This window comes from Solea solea, chromosome 16, assembly GCF_958295425.1.
Source record: "Solea solea chromosome 16, fSolSol10.1, whole genome shotgun sequence".
NCBI classification, from domain to species: Eukaryota; Metazoa; Chordata; class Actinopteri; order Pleuronectiformes; family Soleidae; genus Solea; species Solea solea.
In genome coordinates, this window is record NC_081149.1 from 7,476,364 (window position 1) to 7,486,797 (window position 10,434).

General features: G+C 38.6%; 1 protein-coding gene across 1 annotated transcript; it reads left to right on the forward strand.

Moving 5' to 3' along the window:
* Positions 1-7,245: 7,245 nt before the first annotated feature.
* Positions 7,246-10,232, forward strand: igfals (insulin-like growth factor binding protein, acid labile subunit). Its single transcript, XM_058652976.1, has 2 exons — positions 7,246-7,518; positions 7,632-10,232. Exon 2 carries the CDS (start codon positions 7,637-7,639, stop codon positions 9,368-9,370), a length of 1,734 nt encoding a protein of 577 aa, XP_058508959.1. The 5' UTR covers positions 7,246-7,518; positions 7,632-7,636; the 3' UTR covers positions 9,371-10,232.
* Positions 10,233-10,434: the final 202 nt, after the last annotated feature.

Genomic DNA, 10,434 nt, shown 5'->3' on the forward strand with positions numbered 1-10,434 from the left:
AGTTTAGTTTCCATCAGCTTTGGCATGTTTTTAGCCAACCTTACTTTTTGGAACCAGGGACGGTGCCTGATATTTTAAAACCAATACATTACTTTATTTTACTTTATTAGCACCGGAAAATTAATCATTTGCCGTTGAGTCTAAACAAGGAGACCAAAGTAAAAGATGTGAGCTGGATATAACTCCTGTCTTAACTTGTGTTTCTGGTGTGTTTGTGATTTCACATTTCACGCACAGCCTGAAACAAACACCACACACAGAACAACCACTGATAATGAGAGAAGGTAGGTTCAAAAGTATCAGAGAAACCTGCAACAGACACAGAGAATCGCATGTCTTTGTTTAACCGCAGTTGATCACGAAATGTCAAGCAGGGTTAGAGATGGTGGAGATTGTGCTGATGAAATGTAAAAATCAGCTTTTGGTTTCATTAAAGCTCACACGCACAGATTTGCAGATACTTGGTAGATGAACCTTTGGGTGTCACGGGAAAATTAAACCAGTTCCTACATTATTCTATTATTATTACTCTAGTACTACTTATACGACCCTGTTTTACCATTTTATTGGATTATATGCTTACATTAAGCAGATCTATAGACAGAAGACTTCGCCTTATTCACCTGCTGAGGCTCAGGTGAAAGACAAACAGAGAATAAAGCGTGTGATTTTTGTCTCATGAGCGGATACAAAATCATCCAACGAGTACTAAAATAAATTCATATTTGTGTGCTGCTGCAGTCCCCGTCTGACTATTAAAATATTCCCCACATCCCACAACCACCGTGTTATTTTTTAAATTATTGACCTACACTTCTGCCCAAAATGTATTCGCTCCACTACCCTAAATGCGAAACAGGAGCCCTGGGCTACAGATTGATGGCACACGGCCATTTTCCATCACCTTGCAATGACGCACACATTTTTCACCTGTTTATGTTTAATGGACTTGAACCACTTTAGGAAAAACAAGGGGTTTTGAGGGATTGGTGTAAAATCGTAGCTCTTATCGGTCACAACTCCATTATAAGCGGTATATAAAAACAGAAATCCTTCATTTTAGTTGTATTTTCTGCAACTAAACGAACAAAAAACGGATCCACAGTTGCTGTCAAACCCGTCACACAATGCAAATGCCGTCTGACACTTGGGTGATATTTGCACCAGCTGAGACTGTCGCTACATGTCTGTTCCTGTTTGGCCCAAATATAATATGAGACGCCACTGTCGCTGAAATTAAATCACTCCGTCACCTGCACCCCGCTGCAGAAGAAATGAAATTCTCAACCTTTAAAATGACATGCAGATGGAATATAAGGCAACTGAAAGATGTTGCGACTCTCATAACCACGAAATTGTAGAGCCATTGCGAAGAAAAAAAATTGAATTAAGTGTAATCTTTGTCATGCTACGTCCATGTGATATATATTATATACAGTAGGGCTGCAACGATGCATTTTCATACTTGATCAATCGGTTCAAGTGTTTTTTTCAATAATTAAAACATGTTTTCTAATTTTTTTTAAATAAATCATTACAAACTGATTCATTTTGGTTTATGGACAACACAAGTCATTGGAGAACATCATCATTTCCAGGTTTGGTTAACAATTACTGACATTTTACGGACCAAACAAGTAATTGGATTAATCAAGAAAATAATCCAAAGAGTAATCAAATCGTTAGATGTACAGTTAAACATAATGAACACATGAATGAGTGATGCAAAAGAGGCTACAGGTTCTCTTTTGTCCTCTCCTCCATGTGGGTGATTCAGACCCTGGCAGCAGATTCAGGCGGTCTTCAGTGAGCGTTTGAGTGTGTGAATTGTGTCTCACCTGTGTCTTCTGCTTGGCAGTGGAAGCTGATATATCCTCTTGTGTGTGGTGTGTTCAAGGTTGTTCTGCAAAGTCAAAAATGTAAATGAATACACAGAATATACCTCCAAATAAGGGGAAAAAACATAGCCAACATAGTGATATTTGCATTATTTTACAAGAGATATAGTTAGTGTTACAGTCAAAGAAAGACATTTTTGGTCACTACTGACTCACAAAATGAAAAAAACCCACAAAGCTTTTTTAAGGTTAAAGGTCAGAGGGAAAGACCATGAGAAGTGGCATAGTAACTCACCTCAACAGAGCCTGACCAATATGGATTTTTCAGAGCCAAATTATACAAATATAAATCTGCTGATTAGTCTATGAAAATTATACACTGTGGGCACATAAAATGTAAGTTTGTATGGGATGTTGCATCACAAATCTAATAGAAAAAACAGTAATGCACAGTGAAAAATAATCAAGTAGAAAACATATAATTGCAGATCTTGTCTAATATTAACTCATATGAATGACTAGTTTCGACATTTAAATTTGTATTTTTTAAATTAATTATGTGTTTTTTCTGTTTTCATGTTACAGACAGTAGTGTGTTTATGTGTGTGTGCCTGGTACATTATTCCTTATGTTGTGGGGACCGAAATCTGTTAACATAGTCACATTATGGGACAAAAATCAAGTCCCCATATGTAAATGAGTACATTTTAAGGTGAAGACAAGTTAGGAAGTTAAGGTTAGGGTTAGACCAGTATTAATAAGGGTTATGGTTAAGGTCTCCGGGAAATGAATGTAAGTCAATGCAATGTCCTCTGAAGTCCTGGAAACCAGTGTTTGTGTGTGTAGTTCACACATCTAGCTGCTGGAAAAACCTAATTACATAATTAGGTCACAAGTTGCAATGACTCACTCCTCAGCCCCCCTGTCACAATCATTCCCACTAATTCCCGAAAAGAACAGTGGCTCAGAGATCCGGCAAACCTTCCAGATGTCGAAAAACAAAAGTCTCCTCACAGAAAGCTTCGACTCGACAGTGGTTATAAATAGCCACTGCAGGTGTGTTACAAAGGTTCATATGAACCTACGGTCACTTCAGTGAACAGGTCAGTGAACAGCTCTATAGATACAGTAGGTTTGTATAAATTGGCTTGAATGGGATAAACTAGAGTCCAACTATCAGCCAGACGATGGCAGCATTGACCGAGTGTCAGTCGGTGTCAAATAAGAAATTTAAGTCGATTATACCTCATTTTCCTGTTCTCCATTGAGGCCTTAAAAAGAAATTAGGTGGATTAAACCTTTCCACTTGGTAAAACAGAGAACAAATAAGGAGATAGAGATGTGTGGACATTTCTAAAGCATGATGATACAGAAAATGTCCCCCTTTTGTGACTCGTATGCATCACTATACACTATGTGTGCTTTATTTAAAAGAGCTGACATCAATTAATAAAATCGATGGAGAATAAAACGGCAGACAGATGGATGGATGGACGGATGGATGTATGGACATTACCATTTATTTTGTAGAACATGATTGTCTGCTCAAGAGGACAACTTGAGCAGACAGAAGTTTTGTTCCTTCTCCTTAAAACATCACTGTTGTCTTTTTCTGATTAGAGGGCAAGGATACAGGCCAAGCTGAACTGGCCGTGCCCCCTGCTGCTAGGCAATTACTTCCAGTCTGATCAAAATTTGACAGTATTTCAAAGATGGGATAAAAAGTTCGCCTTCGAACTGTAATTTTGTGCTCGAAATGCAGTCTGTAATAGTAGAACCCCTTAAAATCCAGCAGAGGGTGCATGTGAGGTTTCTAACAATATCATATGCAGGAGCAGCAGTGACAGCATCTTGGAGATACAAGCAAGATATGTACTGTATGTGTTCCAGGGACATATGTGCACACTGAGCACGTGTTCTCATTCATGATTAGGTCTGACAAGACTTGTGTTTTTGGCGAATAATATCAGAAATGAAGATAGCTGTTTGTCTTAGCTATCAGTTCTATAGAACCCATGTAACATTATTACATTTTAGTTAAAAGCTGTTGGAGCTTTCTCTTGTTGTCTGTGAGTTTCCGTTCATCCTACTTCCTAAGTACTGTATGCTAAAGCAGGACTGTTAACAAAGTAACGATTGTTAAAACATTTTTTTATTAAAAGTAATGAAAACTGAGCTGTTGGTGGCAAAATGTGTTTGTTCGGATCATTACAAATTCATTCAAACTTGATTTTTGTGCAATAGACCCCACTTGTAAATCTCTGAAGATTATCAGACTTGCTTGATGATCTGGAAGTGACAGGAAACAGAACAGAACAAAGCAGGAACCACATGTGGAGCCACCTACAGATTATGTAGAAACATAGGAGCTCCCAACCACAATTTTATGAATTAAAACAGTATGTTTTTATATTTTCTAACAATTATCAAATACAATGACAACTGGTTTGCACACGTACCACCAGTTTAATGGACTCTTTCACTCTTGACATTTGTTTGCAGTAGAGTGAAGGAGGCAGTGTTATGGTGGTTTCAGACCCTGATCAGTATGCATCCGTCACATTCAGACTGACACCATGCCTTCCAGGCCTGTCCACCTCTGCTGAGGTAGCGTAAACATTTATCCCCAAGTAGTGAAGCAAGATGCAGCCCAGTCAAGCATTTTACAGCCACAGCAGCAGAGTCTGACACTAACTATTACGACTCCGCTCCTCCACTCACGAGGCCCACAGCAACTGACAAACCTGGAAACATTTGAGTGCCGTGGAATGAGCCAATTAGAGGTGTTTGTCAGCGGAGAAACAATCATGGAACGTCTCACTGGGGCATCAATTCAGTGTTTTATTTTTTTTACTGAACCAACAGTAAAAGCTGTAGTTTTTATGTGTTTATAAAATGATTTAATTGTGAATTAAAATAATAATAATCAAAACACTCAATTCAACCATTAAGCAAAGACAGTGAGAACTTTCTTGTTCAGCTCTGATCATCTACTACTTGAAGAACGTGTTCTTCTTGCCTGTGGTTGGAGATACATTTGCTCCTGTGTCACAAACTCAGTAATGACTTTCAATTTCAAACAATTACAAATACTGCATTTGAATTGCTGATTAGTTGTAAAACAGATCATTCTATGACATAAAATCAGTAACTCCAACATCCAGAAGTTTTCATCCTTGCATTGGAATATTTTGATGATATTTTTCCTGTGTTACTGCTCCGTCACTTTATTGAAGTTGGACAAATTGTATTGCAATTAGAGGTAGATCAATCAATCTAAAAATAGCCATATATTTAACTACAAAACATGGACAATTAATTAGCCAATTATTACAAATTATGCATTTTTGTTGTCAGAAACATGATCCGAGTCACAAAGACTTATTTTTTCCATCCAAAACTTTATTTCCAAACTTTCTTTTTGTATTCTGATGACCTATTTCATGCATTTAGGGTTAGAGTTAAATACCTCTAGGGTTAGAGTTAAATACCTTTAGGGTTAGAGTTAAATAACTCTAACCCTAAATTTATATACAATATTTAGTTATTTAAAAGAGGAATAGGAAAAAATTGAAAATTGGCTAAATATAATCTGCAACAATAATCGGCAGACCTGATTTCTAAAAATTGGCATCGACCATAGAGATCCCAATATCTGTCAGATACCAAATCGATATTTTTCCCAAAATCTCAACTCTCACTGTTAGTGACATTATATTGTTTCCATTAAAGTGAGTTTTTCTCCTTTTTTTCTTCTAATTTTATTTATTTTTGGTTGTCTTTCAACTGTGTGACAACTGTATCCCTTTATGTTATTTCTTGTCATGCACTGCAAACCTGCACAGGTTCCCCCCCTGGAGGAAAAATAATGATCTCTGAAATAAACTGTTGCAACTATTCCTGGTGAAGACTGAAAGTGATTATCATCTATAATCTACCTGAAGAATTACACCCAGCTCAATCTCTATCATACACTGAATAGTTTTCCTTAAGATGAAGCAGCAGAGACTTCATCTGAGTTTCAGGCCTACAGTGCTCTCTAGTGGCAGGAGACATTAAAATGAATTCAGGACTCCGATAATCAAACTTATTTTGGTGCCCTATTTGGACAATTTTGGTCTTTTTCATGACACATGCTGTTAAAAACCCAATTTCTTAGTGTATTCCATCGCAAAACTATATTAAAATTGAATGAATGCTACAGAAAAACAGAATTTAACAATGAATCACATCAATATCACCACAATTCTGTAGAAATTATGTGAGATTACTTATTTTAGACTGTAACTGAACTAGTCATCTTAAATCTATCCTTGTGATATAAGATGATAAACAAACATAAATCATCACAATATCAAGTTAATTGTGTTAATTATGTGTGTATATATACTGGTTTTCTTTGTGCCGTTAAAGATCAAGTGCTGACATGTCAATTAATGACATTCATGTACAAACACACATCGTTATCTGGGTTTTGGTTTTGTCCTTACGAGCATGACCAGTTCATGGTTGACTAAAAAGGACTTGGGTACAAAGAAAAAGAGTAAACAGAAAGTTAGTCATTACAGTAATCGATAAGGAAATGCACCTCAGGGACTGATCACTGTCAAAGACATGAATAAAACATAAATGACACCAGCAAAATCTAAAAAATATATCCATATTTAATGTGGTATATTTTGGTCCTCCAGCAACGACTTTGCTTTAAAATAACTTAAAATACTCAACATTTTAGAGAAAACATTGCTGGAGGACCAAAATATACCACATCAAATGTAGATTTTTACCATTATCCGTACAATGACTCAACTATATTTTAATAAAGTTAAGTTAACTCATTAATCAGCACATCCTCATCTTCCTTCCTCTTCCTTCATATGCTGAGGGAAAGTCTTTTTGATTCCAGCTCTTTCATGTATTGTTGTTGTAGTACACTATTGTTAGCTGTACAGTTCAGTGAGATTTTGTATTTTGACTTGTGTCTGTCATTGCTGTGTATTTTCTTGTGCAAAATAAATCAAAATAGTCTTCTGAGTGGCCTCATAATTGAACTACTTCAGATACTAATTTGCTAAAAGGTTTAGTACAAGCAAAACATACTCATGACTACTGATTAACTAAAACAATTATGTCATGGCTTCAGTGCACTGGGTTCATTTTATCTCTCTTCCATTGTATGTCAGTTAAAATCTACAGTAAATGCACTCAGTGACAGGGACCTGACTTTAGTCAACACCAAAGGTCACTTACATATAATCCCTTATTAGGTTGCCAACTCTGTATGTGCGAGCCACATTAATAATAAAAGGGTATCATGCCCAATTTATGACATTCTGCTTGATTACATTCACATCTAACTAATAAGACAATAAAACGGATTTCCTGAATTTTATATTTAATTGATATTAAAGACTTTTCATTTTTGATTTGACAACTTCTACGTTGATATTAGTGACAGGCGGCAAAATAATTTCCATCTATGATTAAGAGGAAACTGGGGGAAAATGTAAAACTGATCTGAAACACACAGCTCAAGCCCGGTGGAAATGAACGGGTTAAAAATAGTACACATTCAGTGCACCTGCCACAGGATTTTCAGCCTTTCCATTCAGTATACAAACAATTGCACAAGTCATTCGTCTTTCACAGTCTGACCACCTTAAATCAAGACCTCTCTAAGGTAAGGGAATACATTTTGACCTCACATTTTTAAATTCTGCATTAACAGCTACAGCGTGTACATGTAGTTTGTGGTGACTTTACAGAGTTTATATTTGACTATTCTGTCCCCAGCTGGTATGAAAACCATTGTGCTGTTGGTGCTGTGGGTCCTGGGGACGTCACTGGTGTTGCCAGACCCTGACACAGCCGGAGACAAGGCGACTGAAGAACCTGTTCCGTGTTCTAAGGGATGCACCTGTCTGCACGATGACTACAGCCTGGAGCTCAACATGTACTGCAGTGCTCGCAACTTCACTCAAGCACCGTCGGACATGCCAACGTCCTCTCACTCTCTCTGGCTGGATGGCAACTTGTTCACCTCACTCCCCGCAATGTCCTTCAGGGACCTTAACAACCTGAACTTTCTGAATCTGCAGAATGGCCAACTCGTGACACTTGACCCTCAAGCTTTCAAAGGACTGCGGTCGCTAGCACACATTCATCTCGAACGAAATTCCCTCCGTGCGTTACCAGGTGCAGTGTTCCAGAACACACCCAACCTTGCTTCACTTAGTCTGCACAACAACCAGCTTACCCGTATTGAGGAGAGGCTGTTTGCCGGACTCTCACACATGTGGATGCTCAACCTTGGGTGGAACTCAATAGCAGTCTTGCCGGAGACGGCATTCCACGACCTGCAAAGTCTACGAGAGCTCATCCTCGCAGGGAACAGACTCGCTTACTTGCAGCCGCAGCTTTTCCAAAATCTTGTTGAGCTTAAAGAGTTGGATCTAACGGGGAATTACCTCAAAGTCATCAAAGCGAATGTGTTTGGTAAACTCACAAAACTGCAAAAGCTGTACCTGGCCCAGAATCAGATTGTAACAGTGACAACCCGAGCTTTCACTGGCATGAAGGCACTCAGATGGCTGGATCTCACTAACAACAGACTGACTTCTCTGCACGACGACACGTTCTCTGGCCTGCTTAGTCTCCATGTACTGCGTCTCTCCAACAACTCTATCAATGGAATTAGGCCCAGGACCTTCCGTGATCTGCAGTACTTAGAGGAACTACGGCTCAGTTACAACAGGATCCGAGTCCTGGGGGAGAGGATCTTTGAAGGACTTGGTCATCTGGAGGTCTTAGAGCTGGAGCACAACCAAGTGCAGGAGGCACAGGCAGGCAGTTTCACGGGTCTCTCTCATGTGGCTGTCATCAACCTGTCTGGAAGCTGCTTCCTCAGTCTGCCAGACCAAATCTTCAAAGGTCTGCCAAAGCTTCACAGCCTCCATCTGGACCGAGGCTGCCTCACAAGGATCACACCTCAAGCTTTTACTGGACTTTCAGGTCTGAGGAGGCTTTTCTTGCAGCACAACAACATTTCTGTGGTGGAACGTCAGAGCTTCGTACATCTGGTGGGTTTACTGGGACTCGACCTGAGCTTCAACAAGCTGGAGGTTCTCACAACCCACACGTTCTCTGGCCTCAGGAACTTGGAGTACCTGCTTTTATCCAACAACGACTGTCGACAGTTTCTGCAGAATGGCACAAAACAGATACTTCCGAGGCTGCGCTATCTGGACCTGAGAGCCAATGCCTTGTCAAGCATGGTCCCCGATTTCCCTGAGCACATGGAAAAACTTTTGCTGACTGGAAACAGCTGGAAATGTGACTGTAGCACGCTGGCACTCAGAAACTACAGCTTGAGAAATCCGTCAGTGATACCTCGGCGTGTGGAGACCCACGCAGAGGGTGAAGAGCCCGACACAACCATCACCATATACAACAATATCACATGCAACAGCCCACCACATCTAGCCGGTCAAGACCTACGAGATATTGACAACGAAAACTACGAAAGCTGCTAAACTGATACATCGTCATGTCATGTAAATCACACAATATCCAAATTACTCAGTTTCTGATTTCAAGACTGAAATTGTATCGATTTGATTTAGTTTTTCAATTCCTTTAATCTGACCATGCCTGTAAAACTGTTTCAAAGCTGAGGTTTGCAAAGTATAGTTCTAAAATTAAAAGTATAAACAACCCATATTACACCAGCTTTAAGGATGTACACAAAGCACATTTTTCATTGTCGGTGAACTTGATGTCAGTTGGTAAACTGTCCCCATTTCGTAGAAAAACAGGAGGAACTAATCCACAAAATACGCTTTTATGTAGATTTAAGAATAATATGGACTGCAAAGAAGTATGTTTTACCACTGTGGTGGTGTTGCTCGATGTGACCGGACTGCAGGAGCTATAAAAAATATTGTGGTGATGCATTTTTAAGTATCTTTAAAGGTATTTTTAAACAATGTTTAAGATTGTAAACTACTTGAATCTCCATTCAGTGCCATTGAACTCAGAGAATATCAATGTTACATAACAGTGTGATGAAATTTCCGTTGCCGGGGTCATGGCCTACAAAAATGGACTTCAGAGGACTCTGAAAAACACTGGCATAGTCGTGTAATTTGAAATGGAAACATACATGTGACTTTTAAGAAAACCCCACAAATCTCATTCAAAACTGAGAGCAACAAAGTGAAATTGTCATGCGACTAAATTTTAAGTTGAAGTTATTTATGTGGCGGGGATCGATGGTTAGTGACAGGAAAGATACATGCACAGTTCAAGCACTAAATGGTGTGTGTGTATTAGTAAAGCTCCATGTTTTTTCCCTTTAAAAGATGTTCTGCTGAGAAAATTGCCTTAAAAGTGCAATAAATGTGTTAAAAATACTCAGTCTCCACTTTGATAGAGAATATATGAGTTTCTCTATTGCTGATGGCAACACTACTTTATATTTCTTCTCCTGACAAAGTATAATCAATCATCATATAATACAAAAGTGTTAACTTAGAAAAAACATTTATTCTCTCTGATCTGCATATAGTTATTTTTTTCAATACGTTAATAAACAAAA